This window comes from Danaus plexippus, chromosome 5 (genome assembly GCF_018135715.1).
Source record: "Danaus plexippus chromosome 5, MEX_DaPlex, whole genome shotgun sequence".
NCBI classification, from domain to species: Eukaryota; Metazoa; Arthropoda; class Insecta; order Lepidoptera; family Nymphalidae; genus Danaus; species Danaus plexippus.
Genome location: NC_083539.1, coordinates 7,962,235 through 7,987,109, shown reverse-complemented (window position 1 = coordinate 7,987,109; position 24,875 = coordinate 7,962,235). Strand labels below are relative to the sequence as shown.

At 37.4% G+C, this 24,875-nt stretch overlaps 1 protein-coding gene and 1 long non-coding RNA gene across 5 annotated transcripts; one reads left to right on the top strand and one right to left on the bottom strand.

The window, feature by feature from the left end:
- On the top strand, nucleotides 1-24,107 carry LOC116769114 (diacylglycerol kinase theta). 4 transcript variants are annotated; one of them, XM_032660127.2, is made up of 19 exons: nucleotides 1-234; nucleotides 15,085-15,164; nucleotides 16,143-16,245; nucleotides 16,559-16,770; nucleotides 16,946-17,114; nucleotides 17,241-17,348; nucleotides 18,677-18,820; nucleotides 18,996-19,248; nucleotides 19,428-19,627; nucleotides 19,759-19,971; nucleotides 20,236-20,370; nucleotides 20,647-20,821; nucleotides 20,930-21,078; nucleotides 21,346-21,522; nucleotides 21,644-21,770; nucleotides 21,863-22,018; nucleotides 22,105-22,261; nucleotides 22,424-22,531; nucleotides 23,794-24,107. In XM_032660127.2, exons 1-19 carry the CDS (start codon nucleotides 105-107, stop codon nucleotides 23,917-23,919), a joined length of 2,922 nt encoding a protein of 973 aa, XP_032516018.1. In that variant the 5' UTR covers nucleotides 1-104; the 3' UTR covers nucleotides 23,920-24,107. The 4 variants fall into 4 exon arrangements, with proteins under 4 accessions (XP_032516018.1, XP_032516021.1, XP_032516022.1 ...); XM_032660130.2 differs by having other exon boundaries at nucleotides 7-234; nucleotides 23,701-24,107; XM_032660129.2 differs by lacking the exon at nucleotides 1-234 and adding an exon at nucleotides 12,010-12,592.
- LOC133320245 (uncharacterized) lies at nucleotides 17,484-19,114 on the bottom strand. The gene is made up of 2 exons (XR_009753678.1): nucleotides 18,975-19,114; nucleotides 17,484-18,802 (listed from the first exon to the last, which is right to left on the bottom strand). It is a non-coding gene; the product is annotated as an uncharacterized LOC133320245 (long non-coding RNA).
- Nucleotides 24,108-24,875: the final 768 nt, after the last annotated feature.

Sequence of the window (24,875 nt, the reverse complement as noted above, 5' to 3'; positions counted from 1 at the left end):
CGCGCCGCGATGGTGGGCCGCGACAGCCGCTCGGAGAGCGCGGCGCGCCCCTGGGCGCCGCGGCATGAGTAGCGCGCCAGCCCGGCCCGGCCCGCGCGCCCGCCATGGCGCAGGCCGCGCCCGCGCCCCAACGCACCCACTCCTTCGCCAAGAAGACCTTCCACAAGCCCACTTACTGCCACCACTGCTCCGACCTGCTGTGGGGGCTCATCGGCCAGGGCTACGGCTGCGAAGGTACGCGTCGCGCATGCGCCCCGAGCGCGTCGATACCGCCCGCGCGCTCAGCGCTCAGCACGACCAGCGTTATGCAACTCACCCGGGCGTGTCCGACCCCTCCCGTCCTTGGAGCCGAAGGGCTGCTGTTCTCCATCTTCTCTTCCCGCACCGCCTTGTCCTAAGTCCTGTCGTCATCCTTCCAGCCGATGCTCGCCGGCTCCCGTCTTCTGTCCCCGACCTTCACCCTTTCCGCTCCTCTCCTCATCGTAATCCTCCGACGGTAGCAGATCCTATCTCCTACTGTTTTCATTTCGTCCAGGTGTAAGCCGAAAGGTATCTAGAGTAACATATTCTTCTAGAAGCGAGCCGTGTCGTAGTACAGTGATTGTTGTTATCGATCGAGCTGTTTTGTATGAGGTTTTTTGGTAGCTGCGCGGGGCGGGGCGGGGCGCAGCACCCCTCCCGGCGAGCTGATCTCGATCCACTAGATAGTACCGCTGTTTTGGTAAGTGACGATCCCTTTAGGGCTTCGACGTTCAATTACACGGAATACGCTTTTAGGAAAAACACCAAACATGGGCGTAGCGCCGGCGTACGAGATCCTTATAAAACTGTTATATTGGCACATGTCTTATACAAGTATATAATATAAATGTATTGCTAACGTTAAACTCGTAACACGTAATTAAGTATAAAACTATAATATTCCTCCCAAATGTTCAGGTGTTTGTTAATAATTGATAAATGTACGTAAATGTTGTAATAACTTTGCTGGACAAACTATATTAAAAGTAATGCTATTAAATAATATTCTCCTCAATAACGATTAAAATCGGATCTCATACCGCGTATTGATTACGCACTCCGAGGCGAGAGGAACGCGGCTGTTAGCCTTCCTTTCTGAACCATAGTAATCTTTAACATTTATCTTTTTGTTCATCGTATCTTAAAAGATATGACATATTAATCTAGAGTCTAGGCCGTTAACAATTCAACTTCTATAATCATATTCTTAATTAAATTATAATGTATTTTTTTCAGTGCGCATATTTTATAATGCGCGTTGCTTTTTACCAGATCATATTATGTCTCATATATTTTATACAATTTAATCTTATTTATCTCCAACCGTTAAGCAATGAGAAATTTTCCGTTAATCACAGAGTTGTGCCGTCCAGCCTTCGAACCATAGACAAGCAAACCTCGTTCTAAACATTTCATAATACTCTATGGCGACACTGGCTCGTTCAATTACAATATATTATATTTTATTTCATATACTTTATGTTACTGGCAGCCTAAAAATACGTTAACCGATAAACATTTAAAAAGAAAATTATATCAAAATAGAAGTAAGATTTAAATTTCATATACATTTAAATTTTTACTCTATATTAATTCACTTAACGAATGTCCTTAATTATTTAATTCAGATAACTAGAAAATAATTTCGTTTACAAAGTTCTTTTTTCCTATTTTAATGTTTTTATTATTTAAGAATATGTATATAAAATCTATATTTATAATTAAAGACAATCGTCGTCTTATTCAGAGTGTAGTAAAATGTAAATTTTCTGTAAAAACTCAAAACATAACATAACAGATAAAAATGTTGCCATTGGCAAAATATTCCACGGTTCCAGTGCGAATGAAGCCATAGAATAAAAAAAAAAAAACAAAATATAACTATAGATTAAACTCATAAGTGAGTTGTATCTGTGTGACTTTTGAAAATACTTCCAATGTTATGTCACATTCATACATACGACACTATAGTTACGGATTTTTTCCATGAAAATCTAGATTATTGACGGTATAATCTACATTCTCCTCTGTGAACTATTCAAATCGCTTTGTCGAGTACATTCCGAGTCTAACTCATTCTTATCTCACATTAATCAGTTGTTCAGTAACTTGGTTACTAGGGACTGTGGTAATACTGAATTCATCATTTTCACCTTAAAATTTCCACAGATTTTTGTTCTAATGTTATAGAAAATTTAAATTGATTTTATTCGTTTCTCATTTTAAACATCTTGGTAGTCTCGTTCCTAACTTATCATATTGTGCTTAAGAAGATAAATCAAAAGTACACGTAAAAGAAAGACAAAATTATACTATGTTAAATTATAACATAATTATAAAACGAAAGTGATAAATTATTTCTCTAACTCCTTATGCAAAAAGAAAGGGTGTTGTAATTTTGATATCTGTGTGTGTTTGTGTGTGACATCGTAGCTCTCAAATGGACCGACAGATTTCAATGCGATTTTTCCATTTGAAAATCAGTTTCCTTGCGGTGTTTCTTGGCTATATTTGGACATCGGTCCAGTAGTCTAAGAGTATCAGTTCTTTTCCAAAATATACTTCACTTTCTGTGTATGATAATCACTTATGTACTTCACGCGTGTCAGTATAAACTTTTAATTAATATTAAAACATAAGGGTTTTATTTAGTTATCTTTCATTAGAATGAAAAAATGACTTGAAATCCCCGACTAAGAATTTATTAATTGTAAAAACAGCGTTCAGTCTTACACAGTTAGTGTATTATTTCATAATATTCTTTTGTTATATGAATTTATGAACGGCATTTCATTTTGTATTTGGGTATAAGGCTTCTGAGACTCTATTTAAGAATTAGGCTCATGTTATTATTTATTAATAACAAAATAAAATACATTTAGAATTAGATTATTGAAATAAATCTATTCTAAAATTTTTGCTGCTTAACTATCTAAGATTTAAAAAAAACTTCCCGAGACCAATTTTTTATTAATCGATATATTCAGGAAGAAAGCATTACAATCCAAATAAGCAATATATGACCGAATTCACTGAAATTAAAAAATAAAGTCACAGCTCAATTATACTAAATACTCCATACACAGACATTGGCATAATGAGCGCCTCCTTGCTATGTGAAGGTGTTTACTGCAAAAAATTCTTTATATGCTAGGAAACTTTTTTCTCTTTGATTCAGGATTTATCTTTTATAGATTTAGAAAAAAAATATGTTATTCTGAAGCCTGTAATTGTCGGATCTCAATACCAGTGTAGTAGAATAAAAAAGTAGTACTTCCTAAAATGTGTAAGCAACGGTATATAGTCATTCAGATTGTGTCGCCTGAAATATGGCAACACTGTCGGAAATCATACCAGACAACAGACAATAATTTCTATTACCCTAACCAAATAATATCCACTTCTTAGAATTATTTTGAACGTGAAAATTTAAATAAATTCTTTTTAAAATACATCTCGATGCATCGATTAATTAATCATAAGTTTACAACAAGATAGATGACAATATATTTATATTTTTCATTATTAAGTACATATGTACAAATATTATGAAACGTAATATACTATTTTAAGACTCGTATATGCACAAAAAGTAATATAATTATCTGTGTAATTTTTATTTTATTTTAATATAATAACAATATCGATTTTAGAATTAATTTTTATATCATGTTAAAAATTATATTATTATGAACAACATCAATCAATAATTTTGACACAGATAATAAAAATATTATATAAAAAGTTTAAAATGAAAATAACTTAGTTATCCACAATGGTTGAACCGTCACCAGTTTCATCGTAGCATATCGTAGCCCGTAGACGGTCTACGCCGTTATAAACTTGTCTACACAATAGGCATTGTTTCCGTATAATGTTTTATCAAACATGTTAACAATATAAAAACTGACAAAGCCTTCACATACATCAGATGAATGGAGCTTCCTTGACAGGCGTTCAGAGCTAACAAAGACCACTGAACAATACAGACGTGGGTGAGACTTGTATACAAATGCAATTCAATGCAATTATGAATTACAATGTAATTCAAAGACAACACACAAAGAACATAGATAACTTTTTTAATCAACTTCATTTATTTAAGCATAAGTTTATACAAATGAGGTTAAGTTTTTTTATATTAGGGTTGATGGTAACAGTCGTTATTAATTATTTTATATCGGTTTACCTAAATGATGAAATTGTTTTATTAAAAAAAATTTACATACACCCGCGGGAAATTACATGCTTTTAGCTGTGCGTGTATCAATTCGCTAATGGAGGTTATATTTTGAATAAATTCTTTTCTCTTTATTGCTTGATAGTTTTACCTCATTTAATAAACATATTTCATAATTTAGAAGCCTTTTGGGAATGTTATAATAATATTAATTTCGTGTTTCACAACCGAACGAAAAAGGATCATTATTTATAACCTTTTTTATTAGTCACTTGGTGTGGATCTAACATAAAAAAAATAATAATAAAAACTTCAAACAAAATTATGATATTATACTAAGAATACCAACTTTCAGATAGGAAAACGCATTTTTACACTGCTCTAGATAACAGTAATAGTAATTATTTTTAGATTTCATAAACACTGAAAACATAAATGAATTAAAAATTAATAATTAATAATTAGTTGTTATGAAAAAAAAATAATTCAAACACTACCTGTCAATAATTGAAAAATATTTAATATGAGGAAATGTCACATTCACTTTAAAATTATAATGAATTTATTGAGATGAGGCCCTAAAAGAAATTTTTTTGCTACAACTTATGTTTCATATGCCCCCGTTTGGTCTATTTGATATTTTTCCAAAATATACTTCCAATTTACTCCGCCATATTGTAATGACAATGATTCAACAAACTTGCAATGACAGTTAAAGCTGTGTATTCTGAAAATCAGTCATAAAATTCGTCCAACAAATAAAAACGTCGATATTTGCAGATATTCCGCGATTCCAGTGTGAATGAAGCCTTAGAATTAATAAAAAAATCAATCTGAAATATATAGTACTACATATATACATAAAGTTTATTATATAACTTTGAAATATGACATGGACCCCAAGAAGCGTGTACAAAAGGCTGTGTTTCGCCAAAAAGTGTTCTCTTCGACCAACCCAATAAGAATTTAATGTTATTTTTAATATGTACAAATAGAGTTCAACTGTCTATCAAAATACAATAATACAAACATATTTTTATTTAAATTTTTATAAATAGTGATAGTTTATTCTGAATTTTATAGCGTAGTATACGTGCAAAAAAATTAAGGAAAATACACATTCGTTAAGATATAATTACTTAATATAGTGATTTTAAATTAAAATAACTGTGATAAAATACAAATTTATGACTTTATTTTATACTTATGTAGAAAAAAAACTTAATATTGACTTGTTTTACTCAGATTTTTTTTTGCATTGATACTCTAATTATAGACAGTTATAAATCAAAATTAGGGAGATAATATAATGTGGCAAAGTTAGCCATAGTCGCTATTGCTTTTGGAGCATTTAATAAAAAAATACTCTTACAAGGGAACTTGAGATGAGCTTAGACTACCACAAAAAAATAAGTTATTTTGGACACGAAACTCCTTATCAAGTGATACTTGAACATTTATTATATGAGACAGAATTTTATCAAATAAAAAAAAAAAACAAAAAAAAAATATCTTTAGATTACAAAAATGCATCGAAATAGTAATAGGGAGGGAATTTAAAGCACATCACTATAAGCCCAGTTTGGCAAAAGTAATTTCAAAATAAATATACGAGTAATAACTCTGAAAAGGAATGAGAGCAGAATTTATGTTGAATTTGAACGGAATGTCATCGCTTCTACCGAACGAGCCGACTTCCTATAATAATTGATTGGCCTCTACTGCGACTGAGATGCGAACGGTATCTGAACGAGAATACGCTACTTATCAACATTTACCTCCTGAAGTTATCTGTTTGATAATGTTGATGATATTGCAAGTAATTAGCTCGAGTATGTTAGCAAAAAAATATAATTATAAATATTAAGTTTTTTTTCTACATAAGTATAAAAATATATAAAAAAAACGGTAACAATAATAAAAGCTTCTGCAAATCGATGACTAAATTACCAGCAGTTAGAGATTTTTCATTCAATTTCTTATAAATTTAAGACGAATCATTCTATGTACAAGATATTTATATAGAGGAGAGCCGCAGATAATGAGTGCTATTAAAGGTGTGATAATCTATGGGTGCCTTTATATGTTCTGCAAGGTACGTAACAAATACATACATACATACATACATACATTATAATACATTTTGTTACTTGTAGTGACATCGTTGTGAGGTGACTTTTTCCAGAACAAATATCCTTAGTCCAAGTTAGAATACTCACACTCCATACGGATCGTTAATAAATCTTCTCGCATTATAGCATTACTTCGTTCGTCAATTAAAAAACAGGAAACCTTTATGTAGTGACGACACAAACTTGTACTAAGCATACTGATTGCAACTTACTAAGCGATACGATTATGTATATCGACAAGATTATGATGAAAAAGTGACATTGTTTAACATCTCATAAGAGTTATAAGATGATAATTAATCTGTGAAGTGGTTTTTACCTTATACCCTTAACCACTGGATCTATACAGCTGTATCTTTGCTTCTTTGTAAGTTATTGATAATATTTTATTCTTCTCTAAATCTGTTTACAAATGAAACTAACAAACGATTCTTTCTGAATTTTTTTTTCATCAAAAAAAAAATTCCAAATGTCATCTCACTTATGTTTTAATTTTCATAAAACATATAATTTGTTTGATTTATCAATAATTCTGTATTAGGAAACTATTTTAAATTTCAATCCGTGATATCTAAATAGGTTTTGGAATAAAACGTTTTAATGTCAGGGGCTCTAAGTGAGAGTAAATATATTTGGTATTATTATTTGAAAGCGCAAGACGAACACAAAATGACATCTCCACTAAACAATTTCGATCCGTGGTTCATACTTATTCTTGAACCTCTCTATTACTCGGTTATTTCGTTGGCTAGAATAACAAATAAAATTGAAGTTGTCACGAAATATTTCCATTGAAACGACTTGCTTGACAGTGTTTGGTTGTGCTTGCTGGGACCCGCCCGCGGTATGTAGGCCACTGGTGACGTCACTCGCTGACCCAGTTCCGACGCCATTGAGATACGCACGTCAATGGTATCCGCTTCCCCACACCATGGGATACGTGGATTATAAAAAATGTTCACGAATCCACCACAGAGCAGGCTATAACCTCACAGAGTTCATGAACTGCTCTGAACTGAACAAATATATTGGATTTCATTCTAACCGAAACTAAACTTAGAAATTTGTGTTAGAAAATCAAAATAATGATTAAATATATGTATAGTGACTATAAGTGTCCACGTAACAAACTCCATAGAAGCGTCTTTGGAATGGAGAGTTGTTTTTGAAATGCCTGTTACTTGTTTGCGTCTATCACAGCTCGTGAGCTGAACAGGCCGGTGTAGTGCAAGTTTCTTTTGTTTGAAGCGTTCAATGCACAGCCAACAGTGACTCACAACGACTGCATTCATAAAACTACAAAGACTAACTTGAATTACGAATGTCTCTCCGGATAATGATGCTGGCGTGTCAAATACGGCCTCATTTTACTCACCTCAACAAGTCCCAGCGGTGCGCACAATGGCTACAGATTAAACATTCCATTCATTACGAACCGTCAAAGAAGAAGTCATAATTACGTCGTATATAAATTATAAAATTGAAAATTCTAAACTAAATTGCCGTTTATATAGGTCAAAACTCACAATACATCTATTTATAACATGTAAAGCTAAAATAACATCTTATATTTCTGTACGCACGTACGGAAATAGATTACGCGTGTCCAACATTGGTTATTGCTTCTATTCTACACAAGATTATAGGATTTTATTACAGTCCAGATTGACATACATTTGACAGATGTCACGTGACTTGATCGTATCGTGTATTATTTTTTTTTTCAAATAATTGTTTTAGAGTCCTAAAAATTTGGATATTTGAATGAAAAAAAGACAAATATGTTAATTGAATATTCACATATTAATAATTATTTTGGTGATGAACTGATAATGTATTTGTTTCAAGGGATATTTATTCTTGGTCCATAGCTTTAAACTCTGCTGAAGTTAATTAAAAACAATTCAAGTTCTCTGGAGGTCTATTTGTAACCATCTGTTTTTGGACACCGGTCACTAGTAGTCCCTCTGAAACACAATTTTCAACTATTTCTTTTTATTTTCATTCAAGTACTAAAAGCAAAGATGTTTTCATTTTTTTTCTCTTAAAGTCATTTTTTACAAAGGATATCATAACAAAACTTTCATTCTAAGAAATAGCATGTTCCGATCGTAGCACGCCGTAGCGAGGTCCTCGTAGAGATTCCGTAGACCTCAGAAGAATCTTAAAAACCATCGATAAAAACCGGCATTATAGAGGGCGGTGCCTTCATATTTATCTATAGTATATAGTAAATTTATATAACTTTGTTGATTGAATTCATCGTATCTGGTTGCGCAACCGGTAACTGTGTCACCCGTGACGTCAGTAGCTGGATTTCAGTTACGGGATTACGAGCTTTAGGTAAAATATATGCTATTTAAAAAGCTGTATGTGTTATAATTCCACTGGTTTTATTAGTACAATATATAGTCGTTGTAGCAATTTGACATACATACTACTTGAATGAACACCTCACAGAGCAATTTATATTATTTAAAATCCTTATTGCATTATGTTATTGCAATTTTTCATATGAAATAGAAAGGATTTACTAAATTTTTTGTCAATTACATATAGGCTTGTGCTTTTCTAAATACCTTACATTGGAGTTCAACCCTCATAATACGGAAGAATCTCATTACTAGGTAGTAAAAAACAAACCTTTAAGCTGAAAATCCAAGCTGGTCACAGCCTTCATGGACTACTTGCTCCTAATCTATTGTTTCTACTATAATTAAAACGAGAGAATTGGTAGGACTAATCGTCTTGTGACCTCCAACAGTCCTTTTCTCTTATGAACGCCTCGTCAGTGGCCGTAAGTGTTTTATGTCGTGTGTAAGGATTTCCTATACTAACCTATTTAATTTATTATTGCATGCTCCTCGATAGATCCTCATTCTCGAGACACCTGTGTGTTTTGCTATACACAGTGCTCTGGATGTTTAAAACAGTCAGAATCCAATTCGGAAGTACATAATGAATCGGTTTCCAAAGCTTTCATTGCATTTACTTAGTTGGCGTCCATGAAGCCGAAAATCAACTATTCTTTAGGACTAGCAAATTAATTTGTTTGTATAGAAAATCTTTAATATATTTAACTATTTCAGAATGAGTTCAATCAATACTTAAAGCAGAGTTCCAACTTGTGAAGTGATTTTGGGACTATTATAACATGAAATCATTTAAATAACCATGATCTTCTTCTAGAGTTTTCAATTCTTCTCCTCACCTCTCTATAAATATTCTAAATTACATCTTTTTTTTCTTATATGATCCCCAATCCCTAATTAGACCATTGTAGGTGCTTATTAGGTATAATAACTCAGATAAACCTGAGAAAATTCTTTCCAAAGATGTCACTACATCCTATATACAATTTGGAGCATTTTTGAAAACTACTGTGACAAATGAAGCTCAAAAAACTCAAGAAAGAGACACACCCCTATCAATTTCCACCAATAAGTGTTTATGTCTTATGATGCAATGTACAGAAAAGTCCCCTATTTATTTTGCTCTATATAGTCTGTTGAATTTAACTGAATATTAAGATAGGACACACTTTCTTACTTTATTATCTGTGGCTACATATAGAACACTTTCTAATGGATTAATTACGTGTGAGATTTGACATAAATTTATGATGACAGATCAAGTTAAAAATACACTAAAAAATTATCAACATGTCGAGAATCTTCTTGACATAAAGAAATGTATAATGGTATCCTATACAAATTAATTGATAGACATAAATTCTAGTAACTAGACTGATACGTAATGATTATCCTCAAATCACTCCCGAATTATATCGAAATTATTGAACATATTTTATAATGAGGAGCGATGAAGACGAAACGGTAAATTATATTTTTACTTAAAATAACAAAAAAACATAAGAAGGTATTAAAGAACAGGGTGCCGTAAATAACATTACATACCGAAACAGAAGTAAGTCTTTGAAAATGTTTGTACTTAAAATAAAAAATTTCACGCACTCCACAAATTAAAGACGAACCGGTTTTATACTTAAAATTATATCTCAATCTACATTAAGCGTTAAGAAATATAAACAATAAACGAGAAGCATATCTTCATAATATAACTATTAATTACCATGGTGTATAAAGTTGAGCAAAGCTCCCAAATGGGGAAAGAGCATCTCGTGGTTAAGTCAAACTCCGTGCCGCCATTGGTCGGGCCCGGTGACGTCAATGCCGGCCTCCCGCCGCCGCCCGGGCCCCGCGAGCCCCCGCAGGCGCCCCCGCCAGCGCCCGGAGACCTCTGAAGGCCGCACGCCTCTGAAAAATATACGCGCCTTTCGGACGAGACTAGTTTTTGTAAGAATAAAGGGTCTTTAAGACTGTTTATATTGTTAACAATATCTCTACGCCGATACCCTAGTGAAATAACTATAACGACTTTTGACGGATTTATGATTAACACTATTTAACTATTTTTAAAATGAAACATGGTTCTGATAAAAATAGACATGCATATATTACAAAATAGATTTCGACAAAGTTTATACCCGTTCTATACAGCTTAGGGATTAATATTCAAAAATTATAAAAATTAAAAAGTAGAAACGTCGTTCAGAAACAGGCTGCAGTTAAATCCCAACGCACTCGACGTTAACATAATGACGTATTAAATTAATTAAAAAACCGTTCCTACATAATAAAACGAGGTCGAGTTTTGAAACGAACCCGAGTTTGGATACTTTAGAAAAACTAAATTATTTTTATTCTTACGCTCCGCTAATCCCCGAAGATGAATGATGATAGATCATTGCATTATTAAAAGTTTATAAAATTATCTTGATTTTGTAGGCTGTAAGATTCATGTACAAAATGGAGGATGATTTATCAAATTGTGTCTTGAAAATTGTCAGCACATATGTTATGTTGTAAATTAATATTATAACTATTTGCCTTCCATTTAATTTAAATAGTACGTAAGCACAGCTAAACACATCATAATATAATAATAGCATGTGTAGGTGTGGTATACATATTTTTTAATTTATTATTTCTGTTCTTCAATAATAAACCTCCTTGATGTAATTTTGATAGTTTAAAATATAAAGACTCCTTTATACAGTTGTGATTAGTGATCTCAAATATATATTATATTTAATTGTTTTTAAATATTCCTAACCTCCATTTAGGGCGAGAAATAACGAACCTGTTCATAAATGTTGTTCACGACAATCAAAAACCTATTTAAAACATAAATCTTTACTTTCAAAATTTATAATAGTATTGTTTATCATTGTTGTAGGTACAGGCTCCAGACGATTTCTCATATGAAATCTACAATTTTAAATTTATTCTTAATGTCTCTACACTTCAGTATCAAAAAACTATCTTAACGTTTTTGAGATTCCGTCAAAATAAAACCAACAATATTTTATTTTTAACATTTTTTAGGATTTTTAACAAATTTTAAAACGATTTTGAGGGCATATTATTATGTACATATAAAATGTAGATGAATAATTTTTGACAGTTATGTTCGTAAAGACAATTTAAATGATTTCCACCCAGCATCTTACGGTGTGAGTATTAACGGTATAGTGGGCTCGTTCCCGTGCGAGACGGGAGCGCGACTCCTGCGCAGGTGTCCCCCTCCCCTGGGAGCTGCGCCCTCCCCCCGGCGCCACTCACCCCCCACCCCTCACCCCGCACGCTGCAGTTACACAGCGTGGTTTGTTTTGAGTGCACGTGCGCGACACTCGACCGCCGGTAAAATCCCAAACAAATAGCGAACCGTCATCCTCGTAGTCATCACAGACGAGAGCTCCGCCGGCAACATTGAACTTCGGCGATAGGTTAACGCCCTGAGCTATTCCTAATTGTTGACTTTGGCTCATATACGGCTATAAAACCTTCGTGCTGTCACCGATGGTCAGAGGAAGTTTGGGAGTGTAGGGAACACGGTCGATCTGTGACGGGACGCGGGAGGTGGTGCCGCGCGGGCTGCGAGTTCTATTCCCGCTCGGCCCCGCCCCGAGGTTATTTAAATATAACCTGACGTGTTATCGTCAGAACACTAATACGTTTCCTCGACCGGCGCCCTTCCGACACGGACTATTGACAGACGCGGCGCGGTATCGCCTCTGTGGAAGTCGCCGAGATATTGGGACATGTTGAGAGAACTCTGCGACGCCGACTGCTTCGTGAACGACTGAACATGTGTGATGATATCGTTCATCACATGACCAGTATACTGAGCACGGCCTTGAGGAAGGGCGGCAGTATACTTAGTTACCCTCAAAGGAGTGAGTGTTATTACGACATTAACCTTAGGATAACATTCTAATGTCACGGAGCTTCGCCCGATACGTATCTAAGATTGAAAAGGAACAAAATATATAAAAATTCTTCCTCTATATTTAATTTAATACATATACAAAAACAAGACGACTTGTATCATTTAACCAAAATATATTCGGTAGTATTAGCGTGAATATGCAACACACAGAATATTTAACAACGGTAAAACACAAATATAAATTAATTTCAGTATTCTATAGACAATATATTATATGAAATTTAGTAAGGAAAGTTCTGAGGAAAGAAAGGAAACAGCATTATGTTATATTATAAGATTCTAAACGTTAACTCAACACTTTAAAAAGTCTAATAGCTATTTTAAAACAACAAAAGTGCTGAGTCCATAGCTTATAAATGTATTGTTTCTATTTACAGTTATTATAATCTGTGCATACAAATGACGTCGTGATTTTCATTATAAACACCGTGCCTGTGTTGTTTCGTTTTATATTTTTTGCGTACGGACATGACAATATCATTCTAAATCAAAGTTACATATATTAAATTTACTTTTATGTTTACACTTTTGTAAAATAACTAAATTAGGTTTTACTTACGAACCAGTAGACAAAGATAAATTTATTTGAAATTTCACAAACAACGTCAGGTAAATAAACAAAACACAGGATAGTCCCATTAAAACAATTTCAAAACGATTTTATTTTTAAAATATTGCTAATTAAGTTTATTTATTTATATAATTTTAATTTGCAATTTAGTTTTTATAAGTTTTAAGTGATAACAATTCTAAATAAATGTTTCAATTTAGATAAATGAAAATACAACTTACTTCTTTTTAAATTAGTATTAAGAATATAGATAATATAGAAAACAGAATATCTGTCAATAAATTAAAAAAAAATGCTCGGTAAGTCACATTCCAACATAAAAAAAAGAATACCTATAACACGTTGTTATAACTATAATTAAAAATATGGTTGTTTCTTAAGTGCTCATTTAATTATTTACATATTTTACTCATTTTCTTGGATTTTATTAATAAAGACATATTATTAAAATCGATTGTTCGCGCTGTTCAAATAAATATACATATATCTTAACACCCGATGTAATTAAAAAAAAAGCTATGTACGTAACGGTTTATCTTGTATTTGTTCCATTTTTGAATTTGTTTTTACTTTTATTATTTATATTGCCTTTTAATTAAATCAAATCGTGACCTTTTTAGATATTTGCTAACGAAAGCCACCCATTATTATGGTTGAACCGACTACAAACAAATTATATATTTCTAGCGTTATTCTAATTCAGGTTTAAAACAAACCGTAACTTATTGCTAAACGGTTAACTAAATGTTAAAATACAATGTCTTTATATATGTACATATATATATTTTCGTAAAAAAAAAACTGGTGAACATATAGTTCAATATAAATGAAAGGTTCATTAGTTCAGAGTGAGGGTTTAAATTTAAGTTAAATAATCCACTACAACGACAGAACTAGTTACTCTGAACCTGTAGTAAAATCGAGAATCCTTGAAATGCTAGTTAGAATGAAATACGTTAACCGAGTACATGACCATACATCGGCCAGCTAGGATGAGAGCATGCGCGGAGGTATCGATCGCTGGGATGCCGCCTCTCTGCACCATCATTGAAAACCGAAGATGTTTGTTTCTTTCTATTATTTATAAACGATTCTATCCAACTAAACGTATTTATATATTAAAGATGACTTGCACGAGTCATTTTAAATGTAGTCAATAAAAAATAATGATGAATCAAATTCAAATTCTCTTTTCGAATTATATAGCAAATAAATTATATTTTGGCAAACACTATATGATAGATTTGAACGATTCTTTTGGTATCAGTAATATAGTGTGGTGACGTCACCGGTGAACTTGAATGTTGTCGCGTGCTTCGTAATGATCGCCCTTAGTACACTCCGCGTAAATTGTCGTACAATATGTAACAGGGCTCCGACTAAATCAACAGGTCGCTTGAAAAATTAATTACTTGACCTATTGTTGTACAAGGCGCGCCTTTTAACTCGTAAATATATCGATAGCTCATTCTATCTTTACCTTTAAAGATAGACCAATCCGAGTATCCGACTACTTTGTTTATTATTTTGCAATAAAGATGTTTACAATCACTTTATTTCCAGCAATCAAAGCCGGATTTTTCCTCAAAACACCAAAAATTCTGGAATGTCTTCGTGGAAGTGATGCATTCCGTTTTAAGGAATTTTATAAACATCGTATTTTAATGATATAACCGACACGAGAAAAATCTTCGTATAAAACAGATTTACAATTATTTCAAATTACAATTACGTACGTCTAACAAAACTAATAAAGCATATTTTTATATTCCGATTGTAAAAAAAAAATGTTCAAAAAACTCGTCCCTTTATGACACTGCCGTTACTTTTATCAGTTTCTTATTAATATAATGTTTGATATATTCCAGTGTGCAACTTCATTGTGCACGAGCGATGCGTGGGGCAGGTGGTGACGCCGTGCTGCGGGGTGGCGCCGAGCCTTATCAAGGTAATTGTTTCTTCGACCATTACGTTACAAGATTCTAGAACTCCTAGCAGATAAATAACCTTGAAAACTAGTCAGAATCCGTAGATTGTGCGTTCAAACCCTTATCAAGCCACAAGAATGCTTCAATTCAGTAATATCATGATTATTTTGATGCTCCAGTTGTTTTTTGGAGCACAACAAAAATGCCTTTCATCGACATATAAAAAAAATAAAAATATTTTTGCCTTGTCTTTGGATCCAAAAAGTAAGTTTATACTTTCTGTCTGGTATAAATTTAAGCGATGCGTATGAAAGTCCTTTCTCACATGGAGAGAGAGCTGATAAAATATGATAAAATAAGCAGAGAAACGTCGTTTCTGAGACATAAGGGTTATCTATAGTTTGAGCTCATGGAACCATCAACCATATAAACCTTCCAACAAGAATACAACGGAACAAGCTGTAACTGCGGGCCACCGGGTCATAGTTGAGAACAATACTCCATCTGACATGGCACAGGCGACATTGAAATATTGTCTAATTTTATTTGGCACCCTCAGGTTTTTCACTGAATTAAGATTTAGTTCCCTTTATCAATCTTAAAAATTACAATGCGATCAGTTTTATATCCGATATTCTAAAATAAAGGAACTACATTAGATAGGGAACTTATTTTTGTGGTAAACATACAAGATTAATATAAGATTAATAGATCTATTAGTTACGAGGACCAGAAGAGTTCGTATTCAAAAACCAAGATTAAGTTTAGATGGCTATTTTATTAAGGAATAAACGAGAATAAACGAGTGGTAAGGACCAAACGAAAAGGTATATTTGTGAATTGCGGTATTTTTTAAGTTGTAAAAAAATATTATTCAAAAAATCCCTGTAATTGAACTCATGTGACGACACCTAAATTATAAGTGATCAAATACTATCCTAAAGAAGAGTATCATGCCTAATGAATGTAATGCCTAATATATTAGTATTTATGAACAGAATCCCGTGGCTCATTGTTGGTCGGAACCAACACACCACAAACGGAAGTTCTGCACGGTGTGCAGAAAACGGCTTGATGAACTGCCAGCTTTACATTGTATGAGTGAGTATCGCATTTGAATTACTCTTCTACTTTTAGTGTTGATGTATTAATTATGAATAATTTGAATATTGCCACAGGTTCGAGAGCGGTTTGGAAGATAATTACGTACGCATGTATTCTAAAATGTATTTTTATCGTAGGCTCTGTGTCCAGGTAGAATAAATGGCCTCTGTAAGCTACATCAGACACGTTGAAGAGTAATGCTCGTTCTGTTTACAAGTCCTTCTAGACAAACATCTCGTTTTTTAGGCTAGTTTGCATCAGAAACTACAACTGACGACATTCTTGTCACAATTTTTGGTAATGTGCACAGTATGCGAGTACTACGTCCACGGCGAGTGCGTGGACTTCGCGGCGGCAGACTGCAAGGAGAACGCAACCTATTGCGCTGGCAGCGAGCCGCGGCACGTGCATCACTGGCGGGAGGGAAACCTGCCCGCCAACAGCAAATGTGCTGCATGCCGCCGCGCTTGCTGGTCCACAGAATGCCTTACAGGCTACCGCTGCGAGTGGTGCGGCAGCACGGTTAGCGACACCTTTTTTACGAAGTTACTGGTAGATTGGGGTATTTTGTATGAGAGGAGGTGGCATTTAAAGTTACCAATTAAACGCATTAAAATATCAAGCTAATGCTACTTTGCCCCTCAACATCATTTTCATAATAAATTAGTTTAACTGAATTGGTTCTCGTGGTTGCCAGTGTCACGCCGGCTGCCGCGCTCTGATTCCGGAGGAATGTAACTTCGGGGCGCTGCAGCCGATTTTCCTGCCGCCCTCCGCAGTGTCCATTCCTCGCACGGAGGTCCCCATGGAAGCCATCATCGGCGTGCACGTGCGGCCGCCACCATCGCAGCGCGACTTCGGATGCCGTAAGTACCTCCACAGCGGGTCGGCACCGCACGTGTGCCCCGGCCGGGACTTGTCGCGGACTCGCTCGTGGCACACGTGCGGGGCCAGGGGCGGCTCGAGCTGGTGTGAGCGGTGTCTTTGGGCAGCGCGGCGGCGCGGTGGCTGGGCGCCGGCGCGGCTCGTGACGCTGGCGCGCCGTCTGCTTCCGGCCGCCTGCAGCCCGCATGGCGGCGCTTCGCCCCCCTACTCCAGAGGTACCGCTGTGGTCGAGCTTCCTTCCATCAAAATACGCCTTTCATATGTTTAAATACGTTTTAAAACAGTTCGTGTTCCATAACCAAAGCAATAATTCCGATGATGCTGTACGAGGTGTATTTTGGATGAAAGAAATGCATTAGTTTAGCAGCTTTCTTCATACTATAACTTCCTTTGACAGGAATCTACTTCTGTACACATTTTTGATTTAAAAAAATTTTTAGAGACTACACAATGGAAAAGAAAGGCTGCTTGAGTCAGAAAACCTATAACAATCCAAGTATAGTCTCTAATAATCGCATGCACTATACGATTTGACTGCTGCTTCCCCGACTCACACGTTCACTCACATATAAGCACATCTCTGAAAGTCCTCGGCGTGCAACTTTAACCAATAATCGTTTGTCTGGTTTCCTTCACATCTTACAACTTTCTTTGGACGCTTTCAAATAACTCGATTTCCATAACTTTGGACACGCAAAACAGAAATCCGCTTTCGTCTGTTCCTCCTTATATATTTCAAGAAATCACATCATTCGTTTCCTTATTTCCGGAGTCACAGCTATTCACCTTCAGTCTTTAGTAGACTATATCTTGAGCTAGTATCATTTCTCGGGCGACTCCAGGATACTCGTGGTGCAGTATTCCATCGGTACAGGTAACATGCACATGACACAGTGTTGCTATTTATGTAAATAGTCTATATATGCTCCCCTTAATAAGTTTCAATACGATTAAAAGCATCTCAACCACGCCTCGTGTGGAAAGAATGATGAAAGATACTGTGACGGCATATTCAGACTATAGACTACGGTTACCCTGAACCTGAATTGTTGATGTTTTGGGTAGATGAAATAAATGTGTGTAGAGTTTAATGTTAAATTGTATGACTTAGAAATGTGCTTCATTAAAATCGAATTAATAAATTTTAGGCCATACTAAAAACGTACTTTAATAACTATAATATAACAAACAATAAATAATCCTGTAATAATTTAAATATGCATACACGATGTCCGTTTTGGAATTCATTAATGCAACTTACAAGCGATATACCTCCGTTATGAATTTTCTCAATGACGTTGATGTATATCTAGTCGCATTTATGAACAATGTGTGTATTGTTTGGTATTTGTGAAGAAAACGAAAATTTAGACAACAATCTAATACATTGAAGTTCCGATAAACTATCGCAAGATTAAATATTTAAAAAATACTATTTTAAATTCCGCAAAACTTAACTGATTTCTAAAGCTGAAGTTATAAAATCGTGTGAATGTTAAAATAAGCGGTAGGGTATGTGTGCGACTCGGCTGTTCTGATGCAGCTCGCAGCGTGAGCGAGGAGTTCAGTTCGGGCTGCGAAGGCCGCTCGGGCTCCGGGGGCGGCTCCACCGGCGCTCCCGCCGACCAGGACCATCGCCCGGACCACAAACAGCATCGCGACCGTACACCTGACGACAGAGATGAAGGTATTATGAAGGGAACTGTATGACTTACTTGTGCAGATGAAATGTCTATGATCGTCTCTCTTCCTAACATAGATTCTCACACCGATTCAATATACATGTCTCATATCGATTCATATATCGTATCAATATAAAACAAGACAAAAAAAAATCATACCGGACGTATCTCTCCCGTCAGAGGTGGTCAAAGTGTACGACGGCGAAGCTGCGTGGTCTCGGAGATTGTACCGGCCGGTGGTAGTGGGGCGGAACTTCAGCGAACGTGAGTTAGTAGCAGCTGCTCTCCGCGCCTTCCACGTGGCTCGCGACCCCGAGCAGTTCGAACTGACGGACGCTCTCGCGGGAGACGAGCCGCCGCTCAAGGACCCGACCCCACTGGCCAGGGTCACACGTCTGCCGAACAAAAGACCCGCTCTCTTCCTGCGATTCAAGTGAGAAGTTTTTTATCATGCGGTTAAACAGATTCTAGATGCACTCGTCCAGCATTACCTGCGCTGTTTCGAATTTACACATCAAAGATTGTTTAAGTGAAAATATGACGAAGATCTCGACAGTCAATTAAACTTCATGGTATCAATTTTTTTTTTTTACAACCGCCTTCTCGTGTCAGGGAGGGTGAGTCGGGTGGAGGCACAGTGAGAGTGTACCCGGGGCGCGTAGCGGGCGCGGGAGATGCCTTCGTGACGGTGCCGTGTAACGGAGACCACGCGGTGGCTGACCTTATGGCCGCAGCGTTGGAGCGTTTCGGATTAGATCCCGGCAACGCCACGCTGGACTACCGCTGCTCAGAGATACTATTGGATCGAGGAGGTGAATATGAGAAGAAACACAATACTTCACGATAAAAGTGTCTCTTTATTAATACATATATACATTCCTTAGTTAATCTTGTAAGCCCTAAGCCTAAGTCGAGTAGTACATGGTATGATTGACATCTTCAGTATCTGAGCGTGTGTTGGACGAGTCGGAGCGTCCTTGGCGTATAGTGGTCCGCTTGGCCCGAGAGTCTGTGCGTCGTATGGAACTGGCGCGGTTCTACCTCCAGCCCCGCGCGGACCCTCACGGGCCAACGCTCGCGCTGTTCGTAGCCTCACTGCCGCCTGGCCTCTCCGAGAGGAACTACGAGAACATCTTAGTGGAGTTCCTCGGAGCCGGTGAGTCCATGGACACGGGAAATTACTTCGTTCATTTAAAAATAACGAATACCATAAATAGATTTTTGTTTCCAGAACATATACATTCAGGTATATTTTCTCATCAATCACCAAAACTAAAGCTTCGTTATGTTCGCTTTAATGTTTCCATTACTACACTTTAGTCGACTAAAATCTCAAAAAGTTCACGATATTCAAAGTTATGATACCCTTTTTAAAAATGTATGTAACAAAGATGTCTGAATCCCATAACGCCACTAACAGAGAACAAGTTCACATCAATCGGTCCCATCTACTACGAGTACGGGTCTATGGTGATCACATACGAGGACGCCAGCAAGGCGGTGCGCGCCCTGTACGCGCTGAGAGAGGCGCGTTATGAAGATAAGCATTTACTGGGTACGGATGGCGTTACGTTACATACACTTAGAGGACGATAGGACTTCAACAAGACATTTAAAATATATATACATATTTACTTGTATCTAACAAAATAAACTTCTTCAGAACACACATCGAATTACAAAAAAAAAAAAAATATAAACATGACAACATAAATCTTTTCTCGACTGGTCTTATATTTAACGAGTTTAAAAAATTATGGCTGTTTTGAAAATTACACAGGCAAAAATTTTTTTTTAAATCCTAATTATCAAAACGTTCGTATTCTATCAGTCATGTTGTTACCGAGCATCGAGCCATCAATGGTCCCGGCGGGGGTGAAGCCGCTGTTAGTTTTCGTAAACGTGAAGTCCGGAGGCTGTCAGGGCCTCGAGCTCATATCCTCCTTCCGCAAACTCCTCAACCCCTACCAGGTCTTCGATCTGGAGAACGGCGGCCCTCTTCCTGGGTGAGACTTCAATATAACTATCAAACTTTCCCTCTTTACGTATGAATCATCGTATCATTGAATCACATGAAGCTATTAGCAATCGATAAAGGATCTGGCCCCGCCCAGGTTGTACGTGTTCCGTCACATCCCCAACTATAAGATCCTGGTCTGCGGCGGCGACGGCACCATCGGCTGGGTGCTTCAGTGTCTCGACAACGTGGGCCAGGACTCGCAGTGCTCCAACCCTCCGTGTGCCATCGTACCTCTGGGCACAGGTAACTGCTCTTTCCTGATTTAACCCCAACAGATTCAAATGATATTAATTATGCAGTAAAAGTTAGTAGAAATATTTCACCCCTTTGCAATATCACGGGGATATGCCAATACGCGACTCAATAACCACTCTTGTTCTGTATAAGCTTCATCGTACAGTTTCCGTTCTCCAAAATGTGCATAATCTCGTAAATTTAAAATATGGTACCTATGATAAGTACCTTTCAAAACCTCGCTGCCCCCTTTAAAAACATATAATATGGCCGCAGGCAACGACCTGGCGCGTGTTCTGCGCTGGGGCTCAGGGTACGCGGGTTGCGAGGATCCCCAGTCGCTGCTGCGTGACGTCATCGACGCCGAGGAGATCCGCCTCGATCGCTGGACCGTGGTGTTCCACCCCGAAGACAAGCAGGACGAACCCAAAGAACTCTCCAAACAACTGCCCGGTACGATACTTTACAATAAGTCCGTTTACATATACAAGTATTTTAATATTTCAAATGAACTCGCTCTGTCTTAAGTTGGATTGCTCATTGGTACTTCTAAATCATATATTCTGAACGTCAGGCTCGCAGAGCGAAGACAACTCTCAGATCCTCGTCATGAACAACTACTTCGGCATCGGCATCGACGCCGACCTCTGTCTCGATTTCCATAACGCACGCGAGGAGAATCCTAACAAATTCAACAGCAGGTATCGTCGCTTGACGTCCGCGCATCCTGTATCGCGCATCGCCTCGACTCTCCGCTTAACAAATATAATTATAATTTAATTCCAATGTCCAGGCTCCGCAACAAGGGTGTGTACGTTAAGATGGGTCTCCGTAAGATGGTTGGCCGCAAGATGTGCAAGGACCTGCACAAGGCCGTGAAGCTGGAGGTGGACGGCAAGCCGGTCGACCTGCCCGCTGTAGAGGGCATCATAATTTTAAATATACTTAGGTCATTATTATAAGGATATCAACTTTAGCTACTTGTAATTCGCTTCCAACTTGTCGACTTATTGACCGTATCCTGTTGATTTAAAGCTGGGGTTCCGGCGCTAACCCGTGGGGTCCGGAGAAGGACGACCAGTTCAACAAGCCCAACCACTGGGACGGTATGCTGGAGGTGGTGGGCGTCACCGGCGTCGTCCACCTCGGACAGATACAGTCCGGACTGCGGGGCGCCATGCGAATAGCACAGGTCACTCACCAATGACTATTCAGAGGATCTTTAGCGACGTTGTGGGATAGTGTACTGTCGACGTGAATTAATCTAAAACCCTTCCTTGAGGAGCCATCATTAAAAATCACGAATGAGATATGATTTCTTTATGTATAAAGTTATGATGTTTGTATGTCTCAGGGGGGTCACATTAAGATTAATCTGAAAAGCGAGATTCCGGTGCAAGTAGACGGCGAGCCGTGGGTTGCAGCCCCGAGTGAGGTCGTCGTGCTCAAGTCAGCGCTCAAGGTATGTGACACTACAGGGTCGACGGGGGGCCTTATGATACATCCCAAGGGCCTTTACATCACGCATAAACTGCAGTCACCAGAAGCGGGGGGCCTCAGACTCCCGTTAAGTGTTTTGATAGTTGTGGTGTGTAAATGTGTACGTATTAGTTGCACCATCTGATATTTTTGTATAAAAGCATGTGTTGAAGCTTCTCTGCGTAGTTTGCGCGTTTTTCGGATGATGCAACATTTATTTATGTATCATATCCAGTCATAGAGCATGAATTCCAAATTACACAAAATTCACATGCTTAAAAAAACCTCGTTAGATATCCGATGATTTGAACCTCTGTGACCAGAAGGTGGGAATACCTGTCCTCGTTATGGGAAGGTGTTATAGTTAAGTTCATTTTATTTCCTTTATCGCTGACGTCGGCTACTTTCTTTTCGTTGCTATCGCTAATATGCACCCGCTACGCTCGCGTCTTCACCGCCCGAGACAGCGCCGGACCTCTGACAAGATCACCCTGTTATTTCCATTTCAATCCAATGTTACTGAACTGATATTCCACAGCCCGCACCTCTCGTACCTCAGCACTTTGTTGACGGATCCCTGTGCCTCTCTGTTCCGAGTGGATCAGTTTCAGTAACATTAACCAAAGAATACATTTAGCACACCACGGCGCAACACACGCGGCCCTTCCACCTGATGTCTTGGCCTAGTCACCGATCACTCTTCGTCCGATTCGGCCGCGAGGGTTCCCCGCCTCCTCTGTAGTCGTCAGTCGTGTGTCTGTCGGTTCGTTCGCTCGTCTACTCGGTCCAGCCGGTCACAGCCCCGGCGCTGCTCGGTCTTTTCGCTTTGTTCGTGCGTCCGTGTACTGAATTGAAAAAGCGGTGTGTGCCCGATTACTGTCAATGTCACTGGCACCGTCAATGTTCTTTAATTCAAAATCTAAAAAATGGGTTACACTATACACCGAAGCGCGGGATTTTACATTTTCCTTGGAAATTGACAAATTATGATTTGTAAATCTGATCTCATGTATTGTTGTGAAGCTGCTAAGAGTACATAGATTCCTTAAATCGGAGGAAAGGTTGCGATTAGGAAGCATTGTCTGTGTAAGGACTATGTAAGATCCCGGTGCGAGAAGCGGGCGACTGTGAGCGGGTGTTTGTGACCGGCAGGCGACCATGCTGAAGAAAACCAAGCGCGGGTCGGGCGCGGGCCCCGCGGCGGGCCCGTGATGCCGGCCCGGCTCAGTGGCGCGCTGCCCGCAGGCCACCATGCTGAAGAAACGCGGAAAGGTGAGGCGCCGCAGCACGGAGCCCTCGCTGGCGGCCCCGGGGCCCCCGGCGACTCCACTGCCGGCCCCTGCGCCGCCGCCCGCTCCCCCAGACTCCTGAATCTGGCTCAGCGAGCGCCTCATCTGACGCCTCGGGCTCAAGGCCGTACAGCGGGCGCTCGCCGGGATGAGATTCCCGATTGTAGTTGTAGATCGTTTGAAATGTACCGTGCGTATGTAAATAAATATAACAAAAAAATAATAATTATATAAATAATAATTAAAAAAAAAATAAATTTATAGTCATTAGACGTTGTTTCATTTCTAGTCGAGTACGTTTTGAGAATGTGTATAAAATAAAGAAGTAAAATGTGTATGTATGTCTTTCATTTTATTGTTGTTTTATTTATAACTAAGTGACTATTGCGAGTAGATACTATTGAAACTTATTATTAAACGTTATAATGGTATCGGTTGTTTAAATTTTCAATTCTTTAATATAATTGTAGATTAGTTACTCATAAATCCCTCACACACCCTCTCACCAAGCCTGAATGTTACAAAGAGACTTTCCAAACATGGACCATTAAAGACACGACTATGCAAACAAAAATTCCTAAGAAAATATCTTTTTCACAAGTATCGATAGTATATTTTTTTTTTTAAATAAAATTGCAGTAAAGCAGAAGAACACTTCATTAAAACATTGGCAATAATTGAAGAACATAAAAATAGAGAGGACACATTGTATGAGATATGACGAAAAATCTCAAAATTAATATTAAATTATTATGCGCCGTCAATGTGTCTGGTCCGTGTCGCTAAAGCCTCTTTATTGAATAACAACATTCTTACACAGTAACTTGTCATATTTCTAACCCTAAAGTCAGAGCAAAGCTATTTAAATTATAATTACCATAATCATTATCAAACCTCATCTATATTATAATAAGTTAAATATATATGCATTATGTAAAAATATTTAAAATCAATTACACAAAAAATATGTACACGCGTTAGAAGTTATACTTCTTTGGCGTACGGAAAAAAAATAACTAAAATGCAGTAGTGATTAAC